The sequence below is a fragment of the Lynx rufus genome, unplaced genomic scaffold, assembly GCF_022079265.1.
Source record: "Lynx rufus isolate CCGP_SWC_20201006 ecotype Redwood Valley unplaced genomic scaffold, mLynRuf1.p SCAF_18, whole genome shotgun sequence".
In the NCBI taxonomy this organism is placed as follows: domain Eukaryota; kingdom Metazoa; phylum Chordata; class Mammalia; order Carnivora; family Felidae; genus Lynx; species Lynx rufus.
This window is the reverse complement of record NW_025814832.1, coordinates 39,006,997-39,034,929: the sequence shown is the minus strand read 5'-3', so window position 1 is coordinate 39,034,929 and position 27,933 is coordinate 39,006,997. Positions and strand designations below refer to the sequence as shown.

General features: G+C 42.8%; 1 protein-coding gene across 2 annotated transcripts in view; it reads left to right on the top strand.

Moving 5' to 3' along the window:
- The first annotated feature begins 3,566 nt into the window (after nucleotides 1–3,566).
- The window catches only part of DCAF7 (DDB1 and CUL4 associated factor 7), a 31,186-nt gene continuing 6,819 nt past the window's right edge, over nucleotides 3,567–27,933 (top strand). For both annotated transcript variants that reach the window (XR_006962421.1, XM_047081652.1), the window contains exons 1-6: nucleotides 3,567–3,936; nucleotides 22,104–22,262; nucleotides 23,001–23,112; nucleotides 23,474–23,592; nucleotides 26,423–26,632; nucleotides 27,575–27,692. Coding sequence is in view for 1 of the 2 variants with exons in the window: in XM_047081652.1 (XP_046937608.1) it covers nucleotides 3,799–3,936; nucleotides 22,104–22,262; nucleotides 23,001–23,112; nucleotides 23,474–23,592; nucleotides 26,423–26,632; nucleotides 27,575–27,692 (856 nt within the window). In the remaining variant the exon portion in view is untranslated. The remainder of the gene's footprint in view (nucleotides 3,937–22,103; nucleotides 22,263–23,000; nucleotides 23,113–23,473; nucleotides 23,593–26,422; nucleotides 26,633–27,574; nucleotides 27,693–27,933) is intronic.

The following is a 27,933-nucleotide window of genomic DNA, read 5'->3' as shown; positions in this document are numbered from 1 at the left end:
CAGGTGACCCACGATGGCATGGGTGAAGATGGTCAGGACCTTCCCAGACTCCTCCAGGGCCCTATTTAGACAGTAGGCCTCGTGGAGGGTGGGGAGGCTCAGGGGTGGGGGTAGCTTACAGGACAGAGAGGTCGGTGAAAAAAGGAGAAGTTTCTGATCTGTGTGAGAAACTTACTCCTTACGGCTCAGAACTATACACCGCTTCACGGACCAGGACCCAAGGTTAGTGAGACCTCCTGCCAAGAGCCTGTAAACTGACTGGAGATGAAAGTGTCCTCTGTAGTGGACACATCAGAGCACAGAGTTCCAGCCCCCAGCCACTCTGCCCCTCATGGTTCTATGATGACCTTTGGGACTCTAGCGGCAGCGGAATGTCTCACAGCTAATAAAGTCTGCACATTTCATGTTAGGCTGGGTGTGTTGCTTACCTGAGGGTCATCAGGTCCTTGACTGTGCTGTGACTCCAACAGCTGTGGTCTTCTCCAAGTCCCTCTCACAAGGATTTGTGTGTGGGGGACCGGAAAGTGCTCTGCTGGGTTCAGTAGCCCCAGGAGCATGGGGCTTTTTGCCAGGCTGGGGTAAAGGGAAACAGAGAGTCTCTGACTTGGTCACCATCAAGAACCATGACATGTCCATAGTGCTCCCTCTGTGCCAAGTCCCTGCCGACTGCTCTGCAGACATTACTTCATCGAAGCCTCACAACAACCCTGTGGGGTTGGTATTATTAGCCCCATTTTAGAGATGAGAAATCAGAAGCAGAGAGAGGCTAAGAAATTCACCCAAGCATGCGGGGGACTTCTGGGGTGCTAGTACTGTTTTGCTTCCTGATCTAGGAGCTGTTTACATACGTGTATATCAGATTGTGAAAACAGGTGCATTTCTATGTGTAAGTTATACTCTGATTAAAAAGAAAAAAGAATCTTACCTAACAAAGGAAGCAATTTCTACCCAGATGGTCTGGCTTGAGAACTCTGCAGTTAACTACTCCAATGAGATGGGCTGTTGTCCAAAAAGTACCTGGCCACTGGCCTTCCGTCCTTTTTTGGTACTCCTTGAAAGAATTTTGAAAATGAATCCCCTGCCCACCACATTTTAAGCTAACATTTTAAGTATCTCATTGATAAGTTTAAATAGTTGCAAACATGTTATTTCCAGTGCATTGTGACTATTGATACTGTATAAATTGCTTTATTTATACCAATATATTTAGACACAAATAGCATAGTGATTTGAGAGCCAACATCATTCATTTTATTTATTTTTTTAGAAATTTTTTAGTGTTTATTTTTGAAAGAGAGAGAGAGCAGGGCAGGGGCAGAGAGAGGGAGACACAGAATCTGAAGCAGTCTTCAGGCTCTGAGCTGTCAGCACAGAGCCCTCCCTATGCGGGGCTAGAACTCAAGAACCACAAGACCATGACCTGAGCTGAAGCCAGACGCTTAATGGACTGAGCCACCTAGGTGCCCTGAGCCAACATCATTCATTTTAAAAACACAAGAATGAATGGGCGCCTGGGTGGCTCAATCTGTTGAGCGACTGACTTCAACTCAGATCCTATGATCTCACGGTTCACAAGTTCGAGCCCTGCCTGGGGCTCTGTGCTGAGGGCTCAGAGCCTGAAGCCTGCTTCAGATTGTGTCTCCCTCTCTCTGCCCCTCCCCTGTTCACACTCTGTCTGTCTCTCTCTCAAAATTAAACATTAAAAATAAATATTAAATAAACATTACAAAATAAATAAAAACACAAGAACCAGTTGCCTGGGTGGCTCAGTTGGTTGGGTGTCTGACTTCAGTTCAGGTGGTGATTTCATGGTTTGTGAGTTCAAGCGCCACATGGGGCTCACAGTTAGAAAGTTGGAGCCCCACATTGGACTCGTGGCTGTCAGTACAGAGCCCCTTTTGGATCCTCTGTCCCCCCTCTCTCTGCCCCTCCCTCAGCCACACTCTCTCTCAAAAATAAACATTAAAAAAAAAACACAAGAATAAGCTCTTCTTTATTCTTTTTTCTCTTCTTATAATTCCATTCTATTCCCACAGTTTATGCTACATGTAATTTATTTCCAGATTTAAGACCTATTATTGATAACCTGATCATAACTGTTTGCAACAAATGCATACACACACACACACACACACACATATCTCAAAATTTTAAAACTACATTTTTGTAAACTTATCAAGACTTTAAGGGTTACACTTAGTACAGAGTTATTCAAAAGAACATAATTATATTTCAAATTTTTATAGAAACTAAAATTTTATTGGGAATGCATCTATAAAAGGGTATTTTCTTCTCATTAGCTCATGAGTGTGGATGAATATCACTTTTTATTAGAATAAGACAAAGTTTAGCAACACTTTTTAAAAAATGTTTATTTATTTATCTTGTGAGGGGGAGGGGCAGAGAAAGAGAGAGAGAATGAGAATCCCAAGTAGTCTCCTCGCTGCCAGCCGGGAGCCGGTGGTAGGGCTGTATCCAACCAAAGGCGAGATCATAACCTGAGCCGAAATCGAGAGTCAGTTGCTTAACTGACTGAGCCACGCAGGTGCCCTGGGTCAGCAACACTTTTATACCTATTTTTCTTGACTTTTTCATAAACTTAAGCAGAGAAAACTTGTTCCAAGAAATAAGTAGATTGAACACTAAGGGGTTATACACAGCAGTCACTCAACTCTTTCGATTCTGAGTTGTCCAACAATCCACGATATTTAAAACGATATTAATGATATCATCTAACAATTCCATACAATTTTCCTTTCATTGTGTTGAAAGCAAAGCAATGGAAACCATTTAAATTACAAAGAGAGGTTACCTAGATTCAGGCCCTTCTCCATTTCAAACTAAGGACATATAGGTCTAGAGCTTGATTAGCTTTTCCCTTAGGCCTTGCTGCAGAGAAAGGATGGAATGAATGGGAACCGACAAAAACTTACGGCCAAGCAAGTAGGGGTGGCTGACTACTAAAAATCAACCCGAAAATCCCGAGCATTTATAGAATGGCCAGGAAAGCGCGGGAAGGCCCTTGGGGGACAGGGAGAACAACCCTCCCGTGTTCAAGGCTATGGGCACCAGGAGGAAATTAAGGTGATTCCCATTTGGCACGGGCTGAGCTGCCAGGCCGCAGGCACTCAGGTAAAGCAGAATTTACATTTTCTACTGGACGTGAGGCCTCTAGGAATGGCAGCTACAGAGAAGAAATCAGAGGAGGTCACACAAGAGGTTTCACTCTCAAAGATTTGGCCTAGAACTTGGAGGCCTGCTGCTAAGCTGCTAGCCTGTACGCCACCCACGCCCCCATTCACCCGCACTGCGCCGTTATCTCTCTGACTGACATTTTTGTCAACCAGTCACCTTTAGAGGTGAGAAAGTGCCTGCCCCCCCATATTGGGCGGGGCAAGTCATTGGAATGACAGACATTTGCGCCAATAGTGAAGAGTTTCAGAAGCTACTGGTGCACTAGCCAATGAAGAGTAGGAACCACTGGAAAGGACGTATCAGGCAGCCAACGGCCGGCGCCACTACGGGGGTCGCGTGGCTTCCGTTCCGAGAGGGCGGGGCGGGGCTTCAAACGGAAGGTGGCTGTGGTCCGAGCCGAAGCAGGTTTGAAACTGGGGGTCGGGCCCGGCAGTCGTTGTCCGTCGCCGCGGCCCCGCTTCCGGGCTAGGCCGTCTCTGCCCGCCCCCGCCCCGCCTCCTTTCGGACCCCTCAGTCTCCGGCCCGGCTCCCGGTCTGACTCGCGCCCGGCCCGCAGCAGCTCGCTGTCGTCCCGGCCCGCACTGCGGCCCCGCCGCCGCCACCATGTCCCTGCACGGCAAACGGAAGGAGATCTACAAGTATGAAGCGCCTTGGACCGTCTACGCCATGAACTGGAGCGTGCGGCCCGACAAGCGCTTTCGCCTGGCGCTGGGCAGCTTCGTGGAGGAGTACAACAACAAGGTGGGCCGGGCAGGGGCTCGGAACCCAGCTGGCGGGGAGCGGGCCCCTGGAGCACTCTTTCCGGGCCGGAGCCCCGACCTCAGGACCCTCCTGCGGACTTGCCTTAGCGCCCCGGAGCGGTTCCTCTGTGTCTGGCCCTGTGCAGAAGCTTTCACGCTCGTTGTCTCATTTAATCCTGGCAGCATTCCTGTGTAGTCAGGAGCGTAATTACCCCCATTTTACTCATGGGGAAACTGAGGCACCGTGTTGTGAGTTGCTCGAGTCAGAAGCTAGCTGATTCGTGGGGGAAACGGCACTCAAACTCGACTTTACACCCAAAAGCTACGCCATTTATCACTCCAGTCTTCCCCCTTCCCGCCGCATTGCTTCAGTTGGGGGCGGACGGGGGAAGAGAGAGAGATGGCTGTGAAGAAAACTACTGGCGCATCAGTTGGTGGTCTCACACTCTTGGCTACGCTAAGTTTCTGTTAGGGCTGTTTACTGTGCAGGCTTCCCCGCCTCCTACTCCCACCCCCAGGTACTATTCAGGGACCACCCCCACCACGCCACCCCGCCCGCCTCTTCTGCCAGGAGTGGGTCACTGCTATTGCTGCCTGATATCTGTCCTCTTCAAAATGATCTCTTTTTGGAAATTTTGGCCCGTGACCATGATCCTGTCACTGTTTTCTGAAAGGAGAAGGGTGACCTTTTCCTTATCTTTTCTTGGCTTTCATGCCCATACAGAAGTGTAACCTTGAGTAGTAGTAAGTCTTCCAGGACATCAACAATTTGAAATTTGAGGCTCTTTCATAGAAGCACAGGCAGCAGGTGGAAGCTTTTTAAGCTGACATTGCAGCATAGATTTATTTTTGAAAGTTGTTGAATACATCAGTGGGCAGAGTTTTCTTCCCTTTATCCCTTAATCTCTTCCTTATTGTATTAAACACTGTGATGGGGATCAGAGCAACAGAAAGCCTTGGCTAGTGGTGTTTAAAGTCTTATATTTATACTCTTGCTGGACACCATGAACACCATGACTTAAGAAGAATGAAACTGTGTGGACGGTGATAGGCATGGTTCAGGGAAAAGAGCCCAGTCGAGTTTGGTTCTGTCTGGTCCACTGACTAGCTGTGGGGTGTTGCACAGGTTAATCTTATTCTTTCTGACCCACAGTTTGTTGGAGGCAAAGAGTTCTTTTTTACACATAAACAAAAAGCGTTTGTACATTGTAAGTTTGCTTACAGTTTCCCAGGAGCATTTCTCTAGAGTCCAGGGCTCAGCTTTCCTAGAATCCCCTTTGAGAAATGGATGAAAGCGCTGGACTCTCATTGCTCAGACATAACATGCACAGTTTACACACAAATCCCAGGGACTACACACTCATAGTGAAGTCTACCCATTGTCCACAGAAAGCAGAGAGTCCTGAGCAAAACATAGTTTTATTTTCTGTAATGGCTGGCCCTTCCTTATGGCCCATAGTGGATAGCAGAATGGAACGGAATTCGAGATCCTGATGTGGAAACTGTGGTAGTAAAATTGAGACCCTTATTATTTAAGAACATATGTTTAAAAGAAAAAAAAGTAAAATCTGTCAAAAGGCTTGAGTTTTTTTTTTTGTTTGTTTGTTTTTTAAATTTTTTTTTTTCAACGTTTATTTATTTTTGGGACAGAGAGAGACAGAGCATGAACGGGGGAGGGGCAGAGAGAGAGGGAGACACAGAATCGGAAACAGGCTCCAGGCTCTGAGCCATCAGCCCAGAGCCCGACGCGGGGCTCAAACTCACGGACCGCGAGATCGTGACCTGGCTGAAGTCGGACGCTTAACCGACTGCGCCACCCAGGCGCCCCAAGGCTTGAGTTTTTTAACGCAAATTGATGTCCCCTTTTTTCTTGCAATATCTTCCAGAGTCAATTTGGATAAACAGTAGTAGCCCCATTTCTGAGAGGAGGAGCTGAGCCACAGTTAGGCTGCTGGTAGAATCAGTGAAGTAACGGGTCAAACGTTAGTTGCGGAAACTCTGCCCCAAAGTGTGTCCTTTCATTTAGCAACTTACTGGAACTCGTCTGTGCCAGGCTACGCAGGCAGTGTGGGTCTTAGTAGTAAAATGCAAACTAATCCTAATAATCACAGGATAAGCAGTTACTTCTGTCTTAACTCCCTTGCATGTTACTGGCAACGCAGTATCTTAAAACTGTTGTTGTGCCCCAGCCTATCTAGGTCCGGGTTCTTAACTTTGTGTGTGTGTGCGCCATGGACACCTATGACAATCTGAAGCTGATAGACCTCCTTTCATAATTATGTTTTCAAAGACACAAAATACATAGGATTAGGAAGGAAATCAATTATATCAAACTACAGTTATCAAAAACTTTTTTTTTTTTTTAGTGTTTATTTTTGGGAGAGAGAAAGCACCCATGTGTGGGAAGGGGCAAAGAGAGGGAGGAGAGAGAATAGAATCCCAAGCGATTGCATACTGCCAGTGCAGAGCCCCACACACAGCTTGAACTCATGAACCGTGAGATCACGACCCGAGCTGAAACCAAAAGTCGGACACCTAACCAAGTAAGCCACCCAGGTGCCCCTCAAAAACATTTTTTAAAAAGTGGAGCTATAGTAATATGTAGTTGTAAATTAATTTGTTAAATTACACCATCCAGTGTAATTATTATAATTTTAAAGTAGTAATGAGGGTAAATAACATTTCAGAATGTTTAATTAAAGTGATGTGATATGATAAAAATCTGATTTCTGTCAGTAACAAAGTCAGATATTGATGTGGCTGTGCATAGCCACCTCCCTTCGTAATGGAAGGAAATGCTAAATTTCAGCCAGAGGTTAGTGAAAATATGAATGTGAGTGATTCAAGCTCATGGACTTCAAGTTAAGAAACCCTGCTGTAGAGGATCTGTGCCTAGGGGCTGATGAGCAGTAAATACCCCTTGAACACAGTGACTCTTAGGCTCAGTTTTAGAGAAAACTTTTATCACAGAGGTGCCACACTTGACAATTTAGAGGAATTTATAAGTTATTGGTTGGAATTTTCAGATCTTTGTTTCCTGCTTGCTGTCAATACCGATTGCCAGCAGAGGGCAAAACAAATGGACACAGCAAATTAGCATTGGTGAAAAAGCCCAGAAACGGCCCTCTTTTTTTTTTTACTGTGGAGACATTGACATAAGAATACACATTATTATAATTTCTAAAATTTTTGAATTAATGCAATCACGTTTTCCTATAGTAAAATTATTTGTATTTCAACAGAATTAAATTTATTAGCATTTCAGGAACAACTTGACTTTCAGGTGTTCCATCATCTGAATAAATTTGAGAATTGTTTTAGAGTAAACAATTCAGTTGATCCTATCAACTGTACCTGGAATAAGAAGTCCCATCATCAGTAGTTGTGTTTCATGTTCCCTCCTTGTGGTCTCTGCTGGAGGATACAGCAGCATTGGTGTTGGAGTGGTGGTTCTCTAAATTTTAGTGTGTGTGTAAGAATCCCCTGAGGGACTTGGCACGTTCCAGGGTTCCATCCCTGAAGTTAACAGACACTTACGTGATTAAGAAACAGGTGGTCCAGATGGGTCTCTAAGAACATTACCCTGGGATTACCTAGGCATCTGCTGACCAGAAGTAGGAATCCTATCTTTTTGCATCTATGTTCGCCTAAACATTGATTCTGCTCTTCCATCCCATGCAAAAAGTTCTGTTACTGAATAGCCCCTGGGACGCCTGGGTGGCTCAGTCTTTATGCACCAGATAGCCCCTTTGCGGTACTCTGTGGCTAGGTTATCAGTCCTGCCTCTTCCTAGTTTTGTGTGGTTTGAGCAAATTAACCTCTGTGCCTCAGTTTCCTCATCTATAAAATAAAGGTAATAAAATTAAATGAGTTAATATATGTAATGGGTTTAGGAACTCCGCCTGAGACAGACATAGTTAAGCAATGTAGAAATGTTTGCTGTTGGGGGTGGCTCAAGTGGTTGAACGTCTGACTCTTGATTTTGGCTCAGGTTATGATCTTCCAGTTCGTGGGTTTGAGCCCCAGGTCAGGCTCTACGCTGGCAGAGCAGAGCCTGCTTGGCATTCTCCCTCTCTCCCCATCTTTCTCTCCTTCTCTCTCTGCCCCTCCCCTGCTCATGCGCAGAAGTGCGCATGTGCTCTCTCAAAAAGTAAATAAACATTAAAAAAGAGAAATGTTGGCTATTATTAGATATTACTGTATCTGTAATTGAAATATAATCAAGAAGGGGTGCCTGGGTGCTCAGTTGGTTAAGCATCTGACTTTGTTCAGGTCATGATCTCGTGGTTTGTGAGTTCAAGCCCCGCATTGAGCTCTGTGCTGACAACTCAGAGCCTGGAACCTGCTTCAGATTCTGTGTCTCCCTCTCTCTCTGTCCCTCTCCTGTGCTCACTCTCTCTCTCTCTCTCAAAGAGAAATAAACATTAAAAAAATTTTTTTAATAAAAAAAGAAAGAGAATCAAGGAGAATTATATGGGTGTTAGGTAAATGTGATGTATTTTCCAGAGAAAAGGTACCTCAAAATGTCATTATGTTCATTCCTCTGCCTTTTAAAGACCCAGAGGAAAAAATTTTCTTGATTCCTTTCAACTAAATCCATTTTTGTGGTCTAGAAGCTTCTTGTAGTCAGACTCCAAATATTGTAATGGTCTAGTTTAAGCCCATTTTCTCTTGTTCTACCTGGGTTAGACATGGTAGTTGATAAAAGAACTCATGTATTTCTCCTGAGTTTTGAACATATCTGTGGTCTGTAGACAGGTGGTATTTCCCCTGTATTATGGGGAAAGATGGGTAGCAGTTCCTGGGTTTCTGTTTCACTTAGTTGCATGTTTTAGGGTTGGTTTTGAATAGAGTTGGCAGAGTGATATGGATTTATTTTACCCTAATATTTAATTAGCTGACCATCGTGCTTTAAGATTTAGCATCTAGAAAGCATTTTTGAGGTTCTGAGGAGAGAAACTGTAGGTAAACATGATGCTTTTTGAAGAATACTGATAGTGAATCTGGGTAAGACTACCTTGTACTTGAAATACACATGGGATGAATGCTTGCCTTTTCATCCTGTGTTGATGCCTCTGAGACTTTAAGTAGTTGCTTTATCTGTTTGGCACATAATGATTTTAACTCTGGCATATAAATGTTCATTTCTTAGTATTCATTGCGGCCCTTCAGGAATATCTTCATTTAATTCAACAAATATGTGGGGCGCCTGGGTGGCTCAGTCGGTTGAGCGTCCGACTTCAGCTCAGGTCACGATCTCCCCGTTTGTGAGTTCGAGCCCCGCATCGGGCTCTGTGCTGACAGCTCGGAGCCTGGAGCCTGCTTCAGGTTCTGCGTCTCCTCCTGTCTCTGCCTCTCCCATGCTCATGCTCTGTCTCTCAATAATAAATAAACATTAAAAATTTAAAAAAATAATAATTCAACAAATATGTATTGAACACACAAGCAGTGTGTTTTGGGCACAATGATGATACTTAGTAACCTTCTGTAGACTTTGTTAGCAGATGTGAGATTGGCAACAAAGAAGAGAAAGTGTTTTAGTACACGGAAGTATTTTGGATAGATACTTAGAATTTTGCAGTGCTCCATCAGTCCCTGGCAAGACTGTCAACAGGGAAATTTACACTATAAAACTCTTCTGGTTTTAACTTCCTCCTTTCTTTTTTCTAGACAGTGAGAGGACTAATTCCTCCATGGGACGACGGGATAAAAGTGCTGCTGCTATATTGCTTTTTGCCCTAACCTGGTTCACACAGGCCTACTGGAGATGCTGTGATTTGAACAAGGAATGAATCTGTGTTCTATAGGTAGTATGGCTTGCCTGAGGCCAGGATGCCAGAGCTGACTGGTTAGCCTCTGAGACAGGAGCCAAAGGGGCACTATGCCAGAATTCATCTTAAAGTTTAACAAGGCAGGACTTCTCTGCAAACATTGATCAATAATAATCAGTCAGGAACAGGCTTGAAGGGAGGACAGATGGAAAAGAACAAGAAAAACGGGCATATTCTCTCAGAATTTTGCTTAGCTGATTTTGGTTATATTAATCACAGAAAATGTTCCATTCACTGGAGTGGCATATTGATTTGCATAACTTGGGGTCTTTAAAAAAATTACATACATACACACACCTTCACCCTCATGTTCTGGTACTAGCATTGTGTATAATAAAGTGGAATGCACAATTTCCTCCCTCAAGGAGCATATAATAACAAGACAAACATGACATCTTTTAAAAATTTTTTAAATGTAAGATACATGTAATGTGAATAGTAATTTATGTTGCTATTCATGAAAGCATTTGAAAGTGAAGATGTGGTCATGTCTTCAAGGGGTAAATATTTTATGTTGCATATATGCTTCTTAGGAGACATCTGACATAGTAATGCCCACAGTTTTAAAATAAGTAAAAATGATCTTTATAGCCCTTCCTTTATAGAGGCATTTTTTTTTTCATGCTTGGGGTAAAGTATTGTGAAGCAATAGTTGCAGAAGGACGGGGTGGGAGATAAAAGTTTAATAGGACAGGAAGACTCTGGAGAAAAAGGCACAAGGGTAACCTAAGTGTGAACAACAAGATGTTTATGTGTTTTTTTTATTAAAGTTTTTTATTTATTTAAGTAATCTCTACAACCTATGTGGGACCCGAACTCACGATCCTGAGATCAAGAGTCTCATGGTCTTCCTACTGAGTCAGCCAGGTGCCCTGACAATAAGATGTTTAAAGTCGGATAATTTTTCCTTATGCCCCCAACAGTAAATGCAGAAGGACAGCAGTATAATGAAGATCCCATGGGTATGGGAAGATGCTGAGAAAGGATATCTTTGGTTGCAGATTTCAAACTCATACAGTTCTCCAGAACAGGATTTTGACAGGCAAGATCAACATTCCTTTATTTGGAACAGTGAGAAGAAGGTGCACAGGCTGGCAGCAGGCACTTCTCCAGACCCCATTTGACCCCTTGGGTAAGAGGGGAGCTAAGCTACACAAGGAGACACATAGACATGCCGTCTTCTTTAGAAGCATTAGATAAGGCAGGTTGGAAGAGATACCGAATTGTGAGCAGCTGGACCGTTTCTCATCCCTGTTGGCTGGGGAGATGCTACAGTTTCATGTGTTTCTGCTAACTTGGAACATGGTCCTGGCTTCTCTCAGGTTCCCATAGGAACCTCCTTCAGATCTTATAGGAAGAACTTGTCTCAGTCAAAAGACATCAGCACAAGATCTAGAAAGATAGATACTATAAGACAAAAGGAAAATATGGGAAACAAGTGGCAGGTAAAATAGCCTCACTACAAAGATGTTTTTTTACCTCAGATGAAAATTAATGGCCATTCCTGCCACCATGAATTCAGAGAACTTAGGAAAGGAAGGAACTCCAAGCAGAGATACAGGAGATCAGGTAAAATAAGGCATGGTGACAGGAGGAAATGGAACATCAGCAGGTAGAGCCCAGGAAAATAGTGAAGAGAAAATAAAAGTTATCACAGAATTAAAAGCCACATTGGAAAGAGAATAAAAATGAATATAAACTGCTGAAAAATTAGTGAATGATAGGGAAGACAGATTACAAAAATGAAATGGAAATAAACAATTAGAAAGAATGTAGTAGATACAGAAAATAAAGAAGATCTGACTTAGGTATAATTGGTGTCCCCAAAGAAAAAGATCACAAAGAAATGAAACACAAAAACTCAGGGTACCTGGGTGGCTCAGTCGGTTAAGCGTCCGACTTCGGCCCAGGTCATGATCTCATAGTTTGTGGGTTTGAGCGCCATGTTGGTGTCTGTGCTGACAGTTCAGAGCCTAGAGCCTGCCTTGGATTCTGTGTCTCCCTCTCTCTGCTTCTCCCTCATTCATTCTCTGCCTCTCTCTATCTCTCAAAAATAAATAAAAGTTAAAAAAAAAAAAACCTCAAGTATGTAATTAAAGACTTTATGGAAAAAAATGTTTGAAGTAATGAGCTTAAACCTTATCTCAAGGGGCACCTGGCTGGCTTAGTTGGTTAAACGTCTGACTTGATTTTGGCTCAGGTCAGGATCTTGCGAGCCCCATGTCAGGCTCCGTACTGAGTGTGGAGCCTGTTTAAGATGCTTTCTGTTTCTCCGCCCGTCTCCCATATGAGCATGTGTGTGCATGCACACTCTCAAAATAAAAACCTTAAACAAAAAAATCAAGAAAAATGGACACAAAACAATTGGCACTGAAAACTTTCCTAGGAAAGTTTCTTAATTTTAAGGGTGAAGAAAGAATCTTTTGGGCATCCAGGCAAAACAGTTGAGTCCTCTTGAAGAAAAAGAGAAATTAAATAAGGCTTACCATATTTGAGAATAGAAGGTAATGGAGTAATATCTACAAATCTGCAATTATTATAGATTGTGCCACTATAAATAAATACCTGAGAATATGCTTAATAATATGTAAGACTTATACTGTAAAAACAACGCACTTTTTAAAAAGATAACTCAAGGGGTGCCTGGGTGGCTCAGTCGGTTAGGCATCCGACTTCAGCTCAGGTCATGATCTCGCGGTCCATGAGTTCGAGCCCCGCGTTGGGCTCTGTGCTGACAGCTCAGAGCCTGGAGCCTGTTTCAGATTCTGTGTCTCCCTCTCTCTCTGACCCTCCCCCATTCATGCTCTGTCTCTCCCTGTCTCAAAAATAAATAAACGTTAAAAAAAAATTTTTTTTTAAAGATAACTCAATTTACAAAAATTGACCACATATTAAAAAACTTTTTTTAAGTTAAGGGAAGTCAACTGATTAAAGATACTACATATAAGGGGCACATGGGTGGCTCAGTCAGTCAGTTCAGTGACCAACATTGTTGGCTCAGGTCATGATCTTGCATTTTGTGAGTTCGTGCCCCGCATCGGGCTCTGTGCTGACAGCTGAGAACCTGAAGCCTGCTTTGGATTTTGTGTCTCCTGCTCTCTCTGCCTCTCCCCTGCTTGCACTCTCTCTCAAAAATAAACATTAAAAAAAAATTTTTTAAATACTGCATCTCAAAACTTAAGGGAAGATGAAGAAACTTAAGCCCAGATATTATAAATGACTTGCCCAAAGTGACATAGATGGTAAAAACAAGGCCAGAATTGGAATACTATTTGTCACCAGAGTCTTAAATATATACAAATGTCAAAAAAAAAAAAAAGAGGAAAAAGAATGTGTTGAAAAATGGAAACAGTTGCTCTGCCAGATTAGAATAAATATACTGGAATTGGTGTAGTTATAGCCAGAGAGATTGGTGGAACCCCGTGTTCCAAAGCGGATCTAAGTATATATAGAAATGTAGTATGTGGTAAGATAGAACCTTAATTCACTAGGAAAAACATTAATAAGTTGTATGGCATAATTGGCTGTTCATCTGGCAGAAATATTTAGAGCCCTCTAATTCACGTTGTATATGACAATCAATTCTAGATCAAATGCTTAAATGTTAGGAAAAGTCGCACAAGCAATAATAGAAGAAAACTGACCAGGAAGTATGTACTGAGGCAGTGGGGGTAAGCAGAGAAGAAGGCAGTCTTAAATCATTAAACTCAGAGTCAAGTAAGGAAAAGATTGACAGATTGTGGCACATACAAATAAAGCATTTCTATGTGAAAAGATATGTGGTGGACAAAGTCAGAAGATACATGATAGCCCAGGGGAAATATTTTCAGAACACGACAGGTTAATTTACTTGGTGTGATAGAAACACAGACAAAGTATAAATAGCCAGTTCATAGGGGAGGGAATGCAGGCGCTCAATAAATAGGAAAAAATGCTCAACCTCACAGTTAAGGCAAATGAGAATTGACTTCGTAATTTTTTTCCTCTCAAATTTATAAAAATTAACTGCTTCTAGTGTAGTTGATGGTATGAGGAAATGAACACTTTTACATATGAAGATAGGAGTGTGAATTGCTACAGCCTATTTGCAAAGTAAATCAGCATCCTTTAAAATTAAAAATGTGCATACCTCGGGGCGCCCACCTGGTTTAGTTGGTAGAGCTAGAGCAGGCGACTCTTGATCTTAGGGTCACGAGTTCAAGCCCCACGTTGGGCATGGAGACTACTTAAAAATAAATAAGTAAAATAAAGCAAGTATTGCTGCATTAAAAAAATAAAAAGTAATAAAATGTGCATACCCTCTAATATAGCAGTCTCATTCTTGGGATTCACCTCCAGAAATAGATAGCAAGCAGTACATGTGCACGTATTACAAGTCATGTAAGAAGTAGTAGTGGCAAAAAAAGGGAGACTATGTACATCATTAGGGGAGTTGTTAACCCACATAGTATGGTACATTTATTCTGTGAAGTACTGTGTATTGATTAAAGAATGAGTTGAATCTACATATTGACCTGAGGGGTGTCCATTATTTTGTTAAATTAATGAAAAAATTTATAGCATTGGATATAGTATTTCATTTTTCTAAAAGTTGAAGGAAAACCCTGCACTTAGTGTGTATATATGTTTGAGCATAGAGAAGCAACATACACTAAATAATTGTGATATAATGGGGATGGGATGGGGGAAGTTATTCACTTCTTTTGTATACCTATACTTTGGTTTTATGTAATGGTCATACATTTTGTAATTCTTACAATCTATAAAAGTTATTAAAGAGTGAAATAAACCCAATTGCAAGATCATTCAGTTAGAACTTGTAAGTCTGAGCAAGAAAATGGTAGAAGATATAATGGTAAGGGGTTTAGGGTAGAATGTTGGTGTCTAAATTCTATCAGTCACCCCCTTTCCCCTCGGGAGCTTCTTATCAAGGAAGTTATATACCAATAATAAGAGCCAAAGGAGAAATCTAGCCTCAACCTAGTAATGGCTGAACAAGCACCTCCAATATGGTGCTATTGCCTGGTAAACTAAGTTGGAGAAATGCAGATTGGCCTTAAAACCCAAGTGAGACTTTCTGCTTTTCCATGTGTAATTTATGGGCAGACCCAACCTGACCTCACCTACTCAGCTGAAGGTGGAGAGAAGCTGGAGAAAGGATGGCCAGACCCATAGTGGGTAGGCTTATTTGTCTCTCCATGTGGGAGCAGGAGGGGCAAGAGAGAGCTGTCGTGCCTGCCTTAACAGAGCGGTCAGGCCCCTGGTTCAGGCTCAGGCTTTGGCCAGCTTAACAATTGGAACTAGTTAAGGGTGGGGATGGAGAAAAAGAACTCACCTTCAGTATTTCTTCCTGTGGGGGACAGGGACAGGAATTCCTTTTCCTATGGGCATAGGTGGACATATGGAGTAGGAGGAGGGGGGTGTAAAGATGGAGAGTGCTATTAACAGTTTTTTAAGACTATGCCAAAAACCTAGATGAAGCACAGTGGTTTTTTCAAATGTTTTAATTTCTTTTTGAGAGAGAGAGCATGCACGCCAGGGAGGGGCAGAGAGAGAGGGAGACCGAGGACCCTGAGTGTGCTCTGCACTGACAGCAGCAAGCCCATGTGGGGCTTGAACTCACAGACCTGTGAGATCATGACCTGAGCCACCCATGCGCCTCTGAAGCATAGTTTTAAGGGCAAACAAAGTGCAAAACTTCAGTGGAAAATCTGAATAATTCCTAAGGATTTTTTGAAGAATTGAAAATGTAGTCAAAGATCTATCCCCTAAAAGACACCACCCTCAGAGTTTTATGGGCAAATTTACCAAAGGAAATATATAACAAAGGCACAGTAACCCATCCATAAGAGTTCCTATAAATCAAAAAGAAAAAAGACACAGTTCCATAAAATATACTGGGCAGATGTTTTAAGTTGGTGTTTTTCTAGCATAATGGTAAAGAGCTTGGGTTGTAGGATAGTACTACCTATATTTACAAGGCAGCTTCATGATTGTGGACAGGATACTTACCATCTCTTTTACTCAAGCAACTAGGAAAGTGGGAAGAAGAATAGTACCTACCTCATGAAGATGTTGAAAGGATTAAATGAGGTAGTGCATGTAAAGCATTAAGCATGGTTCTTATACTTGATCCATTGGAAGCACATAGATAATTAACAGTGGTTACTGTTAATCAGAAGTATAAATAGTAAACATGCTCAGCCTCAGGAGTAAAATGGCAAAATACCATTTTTATCCATCGGATTAGAAAAAATGTAAAAGATTATTTTCAGTGTTTTAAAACTTGTGGAGAAATTGGCACTCTCATATACTGTTCATGAAAGTGTAAATGGAAGCAGACTTTTCGAAAGCTGTTGGATCAAATCTCTTAACTGTGTTTTTAAGCTTAACACACATTGTCTCATAGTTTCTGTGGTGTTAACATTTAAAATGTGATGCAACAATTACACTGCTAGCAATCTATCCAATAAAGCATTTGCACATGTGTACAAAGTATTGTTTATAATAGCCAAACAATGGGATATAACCACAATGACTGTGTATGGTTAATTATGGTGTGCCTAACACAGCCTGCTGTAGAAGAATGAGCTAGAGCTGTTATGCTGACATGAGAAGACCTTTCAAGATAAGAGCAGGTTGCAGAATACATTTTCTGGTCCAAGCCTGTTTATGTTTCTTCAAACACCCCACAGATACTTATGAATACAAATGCGCAGAGAACCATTTGGAAAGATACCTACCAAACTGGTTTGAGAATAAGTCGAATTGGGGATGGAGCTAACAGGGGACTTTACCACTTCCCTCTGTATTATGTGAATATTCACAGAGGACTTCCATTCTCTTTCATCACCACATTGTAAACATATGAGCATCTGAACAAAAATGACTCATGAGTAACAGTGAGAGCCAGGTGTTACTCCTGTCAATACTTGGTTGGGGACTCAGAGCAGAAGAGCTAAAGTCAGGTTAAGGATAAAACACAGGTCTGTGCAACACTTGAAGTCTTTGGGGAGATCAGGAAAGCTTAAATCCCAGCCATTACCTACTTCTTCCCTGGGTTAGGAGGTACTGTTGTGCAGAGGTTGTCAAAGCTTGCCGAATTAGTCCCCCCAGGGAGTTTGTTAAGAATATAGATTCCCAGGCCCTACTTGACACTTGTTGAATCAGAATCTTGGGCTAGAGTTGGGGGCTCCAGGGATGTGTAAAGCACTCCAGGTAAATCTGGATTTGGCCAGATTTGGAGACCATTGCTGTCTGCAGTACAAGCAGAAGTAGGACAGGCCCTGTTTCTAAGGCCTTTACTAAGTGAAATAGCAGAAGACAGTAATGTAAGTGCTTTCATGAGGCAGTATGGGGTAAGTCACCAAATGGATGGTCTAGATCAACACTGAAAGATCACCATACCGGGGAGACTCAGATGGCTTATGAAGGAGGTGGGACGCAGTAGTATTATTAAAAGCTCACACACCAAGTATGGCACTAGCCTAAGTAATTTACTTACGAAGGTTGTTTATATACAGAGTGTTACAAAGAACTCTATGAGGTGGGTGCTGTGAATGTCTTCACTTTACAGATTGGAAAACCAGTTTAACAAAGTTAAGTAACATGTTACTTAACATGGTTAAGGAACATAGTTCCTACAGCTAGCAAGCGGTAGGTAAGGGGCCCTGGATGCCTGATGCCACTGTGCTATATTAAAATTGGGTGGGGGGGCGCCTGGGTGGCGCAGTCGGTTAAGCGTCCGACTTCAGCCAGGTCACGATCTTGCGGTCTGTGAGTTCGAGCCCCGCGTCAGGCTCTGGGCTGATGGCTCGGAGCCTGGAGCCTACTTCCGGTTCTGTGTCTCCCTCTCTCTCTGCCCCTCCCCCGTTCATGCTCTGTTTCTCTCTGTCCCAAAAAAAATAAATAAAAAACGTTGAAAAAAATTTAAAAAAAAAATAAAAAATAAGTAAAAAAAAAAAAAAAATTGGGTGGGATTTGAGTTGATGGAAAGGAGGTAGGAGGGTTTTACAAGCATAGAGGACGGTGTAAGGAAAGGAACCTGGAAAAGATGAGAAGCAGTAACTAGGTAAATAGGAGAGCAAGTGTGATAGGCTAGGGCCAGGTGGTAGAAAGCCTTAAATGTCTGGTTAAGAGGATCCTATGTGGCAAATGCTCACAGGATCTGATATTTCGAAGCTGGCGAGAAATCTCTGATGACTTGAAAGGTAGCTTCTAGAAGGGAGTGTAATGTTTTCTCCATTTTGCCGCATGGTAAATATCTGTATGGTTAGAGAAATTGTGTCTCTTGTGCTTGCTGCCATATCCCCAGCACTTAGATAGCTCCTGGCACCAAGTAGCCATTCTTTACAATTTGTTGAATAAATACATGAATGAAACATTTGGCTCAGAATCTGTAGGAGAGACTTATTATTTATTCTGCCTAGTGAACCCCCAAATTTAACTTTTCATCTGTTTTCGCCTCCCTCCCCCACCAAGGCTGATGCCAGTTTTCCCCATTCCATCTAGGATCTTCCTTCTTTATTATTCTCTGCAAAGGTCAGAATTTTAAATTCTCAAGGAACTGTTCATTTGGTCAAAATCCCTCTTGTGGCTATCTCTGGTTGCCCCTTGCCCTTCTCACTACCTGCCACCATAGGGCCCCTAACCTTCCTCAGTTTTCCTGTGGAACTCTGGGCTGAGCCCCCTGCCTGGCAGATAACCTTCCCCGGCATAACCAGGCCTCATACTCTTACCTCCAAGGCCTTATAGTCTTCTGCCTTCTTAGACACCTTCACAGGGGAAAGCCCATCTAGGTCCTCGGTTTCCTTTCAGGGCTCTGTGGCCTGCCCCAGGCACACCTTCCCAGCCCCATCTGCACTGCTCTCTCAGATGGTTCCTCAGACAGGTTTCCTTGCTGCCACCAGCTAGATCATTTAGTTTGCCACCTTAGTACGCTCATCTGCCTGGGTGCCTTTCCTTCTTGGCCTCCTCAGAACCCTCCCACGAAGACTGCTCAGATCCTATCTCTACTTTCCTCACTTGCCCCCTTTGAATTATTGCTCTTTCCTCTAAACTGTTACCAATTAACTGTCACAAACAAGCAGCTTATCATGTATTACCTGTGACATCACTTTTATTGCTATCTTAAGGCAGTGTTACTGTGTTTTAGGGCACTGGGTTTTTTCTCCTTTTACATCTTTCATACATTATCTATATATGTATGAGCATTATATGATTTTTGAAAGCCTATAGATGTTCCATAAAAATGAATAGGTTTACTCATCTAGGTTTTTAAAAGTCAGACATGAGTAGCAAGATCTATAAATAGATTCCTTAGGAATCTACAAAAAAAGCTACTAAAACTAATAACTAATTTAGCAAAGTTACAGAATTCAAAATTAATGTGCAAAAGTCAGTTGTATTTCTGTACAGTAGCAAAAAAAATGGAAATGGAATTTCTAAAACAATTTCATTTATAATAGGATAAAAACACTAAGGGATAAAGTTAATGAAAAAAAATGCAAGACCAGTACACCGAAAACTTCAAAACACTTCTGGGAGAAATGAAAGAAAGCCTGAATAAATGGAGAAATATGCTGTTTCACGGGCCAGATAACTCACTATTGTTAAAAGAGCAGGTTTTCCAAATTGATTTAAAGATACAGCATGATCCCCAGCTGAATCTCAGCAGGCTTTTTGTAGAGTTTGACAAGCTTGTTCTAAAATTTACACAGAAGAGCAAATACATGGAATAGCAAAACGATTCTGAAAAAGAATAACAGAGTTGGAAAACTCATACCATCTAATTTCAAGACTTCACTGGAAAGCTACTACAGTCAAGACGATGTGGTACTGGTAAATGGATAGGCATATCGATCAATAGGACAGAATAGAGACTCCACAAATAGACGCGCAAGTACACAGTCAGTGGATTTTCAACAAAGAGACCAAAGTAACTCAAAAGGAGAAAAGGTAGTTTTCATCACATGATGTTGGGGCAATTAGGCATTTATATGTAAAAGAAGGTGAGCCTTGATTCATACTTGGCACCCTAAAAAGCAATTAACTTGAAATGGGTTACAGGCCTAAATGTAAAGCCTAAAACTATAAAACTGTTAGAAGAAAGCAGGAAAAACCTGTGACCTGAGGTGGGGCAAGGATTTCCTAGCAAGGACACAAAACCATGAGTAAGAAAAGAAATGATAAACTGACATCATCAAAATTTAAAATTTCTGTTCTCTAAAGAACACTGAAAGAAAATGACAGGACAGCCACAGACTATGAGAAGATGCTTGTGGAAACATGAGCGAGGGCTTGCATCCAGAATATGCAAAGAACTCTCAAAACTCAGTACAGAAGAAAACAACCGGTGAATAATGAAGTGGACCTACTCTGTATGATCCAGTAATGGTGGACACATGTCATTATACCTTTGTCAAAATCTATGGATTGTACAACACAAAGGGTGAACTGTGGACTTCGGGTGGTGGTGATGTGTTGGTGTAAGTTTATCCGTTGAAGAAATGGACCACTTTGGTGCAGGTACTTTGATAGTGGAGGTTGTGTACATGTGTGGGGGCAGGTGGTATATGGGAACGCTGTTCTTTCTGCCCAATTTTTCTGAGTCTAAAAAATCAAGTCTTTTTTATTTTTTTTAAGTCTTTTTTAAAAAAGACAAAATATCTGAGCAGGCTTCAACAAAATAAACAGGGATAGCAAATAAGCAAATGAAAAGATACTGTCATTAGTTACTAGGGTTCAATGCAAATTGAAATACTGCTGCACACCTATCAATGATTTTTTTTTTAAAGCTGGTAATACCAAGTGCTGACAGGGATGTGGAGTGTTTAGAACTCTCCTATATTGCTAGTGGGAATGCAGAACGACACGGCCACTCTAGAAAACAGGTTAGTTTTGTTTTTAATAGCAATAATTGATTTTTTTAAATGTTTTTATTTCTTTTTTGAGAGAGAGAGAACGTGCGAGCAAGTGGGGGAGGGGCAGAGAGAGATGGGGACAGAGGATCTGAAGCAGGCTCTGTTGACAGCAGAGAGCTGGATGCAGGGCTTGAACTCATGAGCTGTGAGATCATGACCTGAGCCGAAGTTGGATGCTTAACTGACTGAGCCACCCAGGTAGTTTGTTTTTTTAATAAAGTTAAAACTACATTTACAACACAACCCAGCAAATCTACTCTTAGTTGTCTACTCAGGAAAAATGAAAGCTTGTCTAAGAAAAACTTATACATAAATATTCATAGCAGTATTTATAATGGTCCCAAACTAGAAATAACCTGAAAGTTCATCATCTGGTAAATGGATAAATAGAGTGCTTCCACATGATGCAAGGTTTTCAGCAATAAAAGAGAAGACACTACTGATAACACACAGCAACATGGATGAATCTCAGGGGCATCATGCCAAAAGTAGCTAGTCACGAGACTCAGTACTGTATGATTCCATTTGTGCAGTATTATAGAAAGGGCAAAACTAGAGATTAGTGGTTGCCTGGGGCTTAAGAGTAAGGGATTAACTGCAGAGGAGCCCGAGAAAACTTTTTGGGGAGATAGAAATGTTCTAGATCTTAATTGCTGTGAGGGGTTATCCAGCTGTATACCTTTGCAAATGTATACATTCAAAATCATTGAACTGTACACTTAAAGTGAATTTTATTGTATGCAACTGAACCTAAATAAAATTCTTTTTTAAACAAGAAATGGGCAGAAAGACACTGGTATCTAAGACTGAAGTCAGGCAACATTAGAAGGAATTCTGTTTTTCTGCTGTGTGGTTGGTGTTTATCCACTTATTATGGATCTTTACCAAAAATTCCCCATTCCATCTTCCAGTTGGTGGGAGTTCATAAACAAATGTATAATGAGTGGCATTTCTCATGGAGCAAGATTGAGTTTGACAGCAAAGAATGGAGATTAATACTGGTCCATATCCACTCTAAGAAAAAGTAGCCCAGAAATCAGGGAACTTGACCATCAATGACGACCTTTTTTTTTTTTTTTTTTTTAAGATTTATTTATTTTTGAGACAGAGCGACAGATTTCCTAAGCATGCTCTGTGCTGACAGCAGCAAGCCCAGTGTGGGGCTTGAACTCACAAACTGTGAGATCATGACCTGAGCCAAAGTCAGATGTTCAACCATCTGAGCCACCCAGGTACCCCTGCAACCATTTTATGCCAGTTACAGCCGTTTGGGTTCTTGAATGCTTGTTTCACACACGTTTGTGCATAAGCACATTTCTAGCCAGGGTGTTGGGAGATGGGGGGAAGGATTTGATGTATTTGATACTGCACCAGAAAAACAAATGTTAACATGGCTCAATTTGGTTGTTTTACAGGTTCAGCTTGTTGGCTTAGATGAAGAGAGTTCAGAGTTTATTTGTCGAAACACTTTCGACCATCCCTACCCCACCACAAAGCTCATGTGGATCCCAGACACAAAAGGTGTCTATCCAGACCTACTGGCAACAAGTGGCGACTATCTCCGTGTGTGGAGGGTAAGCAGGTGCTCAGTTAGCAGCCCGACCAATGGGCTTTCTCCATGTCAGCTGTTACTAAGCCCCACGGAGTCACAGAGAACAGACTGGGGTTGGAGGCAGCGAGTGTCATTGTAGCCCGGCAGAAACCAAAGGTAGTGGATCTGGAATGACCTTGTTTGGCTCAGCAGATTTCTTAATAAATCTAGCCAAGATTCTTTGAAGTCCTGCTGCAGTCAGGCTCCAGTCAGCCCTGGAAACTTGAGGCTCAGTTAACCTGAGGAAATGAAGGTAAACTTCTGGGGGTGGGGTGGGATGGGCGGGGCTATCTGAGCCTTCTTATTCTGTCTATAGCCAAGATATTTTTGAGTAAATTAGAAACAAAGGTGGGCCATTGATGCTAGTAAAGTATATGGTTGGATTGTGGAGCCTCACCTCTCTCAGCCAAGCTGGTCATCAGCGGCATCTCTTCTAGCCTGGAGGTATAGTGCCAGCCAGGCAGGGTACAGAGATTCTGGGTTGGACAAGGTGAGAAGACCTGTCCTCTAGGAAAATCGGGGGGTGAAAATTTGGAGAACAAAGCTGGGCAGAGGAAAAAGCTTGGAAAGAATTAGTGTTCAGGGAGTTCCTCTGGAATTTATTACTCTGTATGTTCTTCCCCTGTGTCTTCTGTTTGGTAAGGTATTGTCTAAACAGAGCTTTTAAAGGTTTTCTGTGAAGATAAGACTAGCTGATTTTTAAAAATTATTGTTCCTTCAGGTTGGTGAAACAGAAACCCGGCTGGAATGTTTGCTAAACAATAACAAGAACTCCGATTTCTGTGCTCCTCTGACCTCCTTTGACTGGAATGAGGTGGATCCTTATCTGTTAGGTAAGGGAACAAGGGAGTGCATATTCCAGTTTGAAGAAGCAAAGATACATTTCCTCAGATATAATACTAAGCCTGAGGTACATGCACGTATCCTAGATGGGGCCAAGACGGAAAGAGGCAAAATATGGAACGGGTCATGAATTCTTCATGTGGAGCGAGCTTCCCATGTGTGTATATCTAGTCAGCAGAGTCTAAGGTCCTGGGATAAGGATTAAATACTTGATTCTTGTTGGCTCTGCTGGCACCCTTCTCATGCTAGCAAGTATCCATGGCATGTCCTCTCCTGGGCTAAACAGAGGAGTAGGTGCAAGGAGGGAGGCCTCACTCTTGTCAGCCGTTGACTTGCACTGGCTGTTTCTAGGTACCTCCAGCATTGATACGACTTGTACCATCTGGGGGCTGGAGACAGGGCAGGTGTTGGGCCGAGTGAATCTTGTGTCTGGTCATGTGAAGACCCAGCTGATCGCGCATGACAAGGAGGTAATGATCCCATTCCTCTTCTGCTTTCCTCACCCACTCTCTTGTGAGCTGCCTTCAGTTCAAGGTCAGACCGTTCTCTTACTATTCTGCATAGTATGTGGAAAATCATAATAGAATGCCAATGTCTTCCTGTTGAAATTAAAAACAGTAATGTTTCAAAAATAGCAGTGAGCGACCCTTGTAAACTAATGTTTGTGTGGGGTTTTTTTGACTGATATAAACAACTTAATCTGCCATGTGTAGTTTTTTGTGCCAGAGATTGCTGTTCTGTAATGATGAGCTCTCTTATAGACAAACTTGGACCTGATGTGATTCAGAAATAACACTTATTTTGAAATATATTAATTTTTGGAAGGCAGTGGGGGGAAACCAGGTAGAGGGAAAATTTCTTGGCAGACAAACCTAAATCATTTTTTCTCTCAACTTGGCTTATGAAATTCTAGTATGTTCCTTAATAATTTTAATACAGTTTGGAAAAGAATATGGCTTATTTTCATGGTGATGTTTCTCCTAATGTTTATTGGGAAAGCTGGGGGGAGCTTTTGTGATTGTGTTTGGATCAAAGCATTTTTCTGAGGAGTGCTTTTGGAAATGGGTCATAAATCTTTTCCTCCCAGAGCTGCTGCATGCTCCTTGTACTCTGATTTCCTGTGGGTAGTGTTTCCTTTTCTTTTCTCCCTTACCCTGCCCAGCAAGGAGTATTAGTACAGATTTAAAAAAAAAAAAAAAAAAAAAAAAAAGCCTTGACCTCAGGTCAGACACTTGAGGTTGTCCTCAGAATGGGAAGATGGTGACCAGGTTATCACTCTTAGCAAGGGCTTGGTCTTTGGCTTTCTGCACCCCTAAGGGTAAGATCTGTTACAAGACTGCCGGACTTGGTTGCTGCTAAGCCAAAGGGCAAAGGAACAATTTGTCCTACAGAGAGGACCAGTAAGGAACTTCTGGAAGCCCTCTTGGCATCAAGTGGAACAGTTTGCTGTATTTTAGTTACGTGACAACTTAGCCTGCTCTTCTCTGTCAGGATCCAACCCAGACAACTAGAACTACTCTACATATTTAAACTCGGGCTTTAACCTAGGGCATTGCCCGTAGAGACCCTGGTGAAGCTGGAAAGCCACACTGGCAGCAGTGAGGTAATGGGGAGAATGGGAGCAGTGGGGAGCTGCTACTGTCTGTCGACTAGAGGGGCTGGGAACCAGGGGCTGTGTCTCCCTGGCAGAAGCTAAAACCATGGAGAGAATACAGCCACTGCCAGAGACACTTGAGGAACAGAGAGAGGGAATGAGAATACCTTAGCTTCTCCCTACCAGGAGCAAGGACCAGGAATGGGTCTTAACAGCAAACCGACCCTGGGACAGCACCCTGGCTCTCAGAGAAGCAGTGACACCTCCTAGGCCTTTGCTTTTCTCACTCTACCTCTCTCTGTCAAAGTGGAGACTTGTGAGGAGGTTCTAGTTGCTGCCTGCCGCAGAGTGTGGAGGAGGGTAGCGGGGACTTTCACCTTCCCTTGTTTTATGATGAAATTCCCGGTGGAACACGGCTGAAAGAGCAGTCACTCAGAGCTGGGAGAGCTTTACACATTCGGCCACATTGCCTGCAGCGATGCAGCTGTGGTGTCCTTGTCCCCAGGAGTTACCTGGAGCCAGCCCGTGGGGTACGCATCCTGTAAACAGCCCTTGCCCTAATGTAGCTGGACAGTGCTAGACAGAGCCTAGACCTGCCAGGCCTCATTGTGATGACCGGCCCGGTTTGCATTTGAACCACTCCTAATTCCTACTGTAGAAAGAGAAGCTCAATTTCTTCGTCGTCAGCCAGAGAAAAAGGAGTTTATGAGGTTGAATAGAAATAGATGCTCCTTTGGCACTGTCCCTTAGGCAGAACCTCAAGAAGGCTGGAGTGACAGTAGTGGAGATGCCACTTATGTCTCCCAGAAGTCAACTGTTACTATCCTTGACCCCAGAAGGTCCTTGGCATTTGTTTTTCAGTTTTTTCCTCTCTCTGCTCTGGCTCTGGCTTTGTCTGTCTCTTCTCATCCCTTTCTTTCTCTGAAGCTCTCTGTTGCTCTCTGCCTCTGATACTTCATAGATATTAGAGGTGTGCAATGTTTGCAGCAAGTAATAAATGCAGAAAATAATTATTCAAAACCTAAATTGATTCACTTCTCAACTCAGACCAACTAGGAGAAGAAGCCGAGCATGTCCTAGGATAAGTGAGTGACACTAAACCTCTTTGTGAATATAGGAACACCTGAGTCTCCCATAATTCAAAACTGCTATTACTTGTTTCTTGAAAATGAGTCTCAGGTCCAGGTTTCACAGCAGAACCAGCCTGGCTGCTATTAAGTGGCCACAGGAGGGCTGCTTCCACCTCTCAAATTGATGGCCTTAATGTGGTGGTCATGGATCTGTCTCTGATCACGCACAGACAAAAGCCACCAAAGCCCAGGAAATAAATGTTTCAATTTTATAGTGTGGCAGAAGACAGCTACTGGCTTGCAGCATACAGAATACTTGCTCAGACTTGTGCCCTGCTGCTCAGCAGGGTATGTGGTCTTTGCTTTATCACCAGGGTGGGAGGAAAAAGACTTGGAAGGGCAGGAATGCAGGAAGAAGCCAGCCAATTTGTGTAGCAGAATGATCTTCATTCTTTGGAACGTCACTGATGTTAGAGCTCTCAGCTGCCAGTATTCACAGATATTGTTTGGCTTTAGTTACCTCCTCCTGTGTCTTGAGGTGGGGGGGTTAGGTGAGCTAGGGATAGCCGAGTTCCCTGCTACCGGAAAAGAAGGTGACGGATCTGAATCTGACTGAAACTTCTTATTCACCAACAGGTCTATGATATTGCATTTAGTCGGGCTGGGGGTGGCAGGGACATGTTTGCCTCTGTGGGCGCTGATGGCTCCGTGAGGATGTTTGACCTCCGCCATCTAGAACACAGCACCATCATTTATGAAGACCCACAGCATCACCCACTACTTCGGCTCTGCTGGAACAAGCAGGACCCGAATTACCTGGCCACCATGGCCATGGATGGAATGGAGGTGAGTGCCCTGCTTCAGGCTGACATAGGCCTGGCCACCTAACGGTGGGACTGCCTAGTGTATCTAGAAGAGTGGCTCTCAGCTCGTGGCAGTTTTCTCTCCAGTGGATTTTTGGAAATGTCTGGAGACATTGTGGGTTGTCCCAACTTGGGGGCAGGGGACGGTGCTACCAGTATCTAGTAGGCAGATGCCAGGGCTACTGCTAAACATCCTGCAATGCACACAAGAGCCCCCAGTAACGAATTATCTTACCCCAAATGTCAAGAGTGGTAAGATTGAGAAAGCCTGATCTAGAACAAGGACCGCATGTTAAGAACTTTTACTGTTTGGAGCACTGGAGTTGGAGCCAAGAAAAGCAGTGTCTAAAAAGTAAACCAAATCATATGTGCTTATGGTGCTGAGTAGAGAAACAGGCAGTTACCCCTTCTCGAGTCTGGACAGATTCTTCCAGCTTTAGCAAACACACATGGCAATGGCAACTCTCTGTGGCCTGTTGCTTGATAAAAGCAGTGAAGTGTGGGTGGAGATGATACAGTGATGAACTTTTGGTGAAGCCAGTACCTCAGACTTCTTACATTTCACTTTCTGCTTTGGGGGTTGTGGGAAGAGGGCTCTCATTCTGTCGGCTGAACATGCACAGAATTCTTAGCACATGTATCTAATAGGACTTGGTGGATTATCCAAATTCATGTCACCTCTCCTGCTTCTCACCTTTAGTTCAAAGGCCCTATGTTGTTTGAGATACAGACTATAAACTACCTGGGTCTTTTTCTTCCTTTCTCAATCCTATCGCTGCTTTTGGGACCAAGACCCTCTTGTCTCTAATGGTCTTTAATCCACAAATGGACAAGTTATGCTTTCGAATTTTTTTTTTCTTGTGTAGTGTCTTATTTTCCTGTTACACCCTGAAGTTCCGGGGCCTTTTACTTGTTATTTCTGCAGGTAGTGATTCTGGATGTCCGAGTTCCCTGCACACCTGTTGCCAGGTTAAACAACCACCGAGCGTGTGTCAATGGCATTGCTTGGGCCCCGCATTCATCCTGCCACATCTGCACTGCAGGTAATCATGGTGGCAGGGGGTGGGGAGGAGCAATGGGGAGGGAGAGGTCAGGAGATCTTCTTCTTGTCTCCGTAGAAGTGTAATCCTTAACTATTTTCTAAGGATGGTTTGAGAACTTTAACAAAGGAACTCAATTTGGAGCTTCCCTCCACTTGTGAAATGGAAGCATTCCAGATTTCCAGATGACCTTGTATCTCCGTGATAGTGGAGCTTCTTCTGTATACCTTTCACATCATGTATC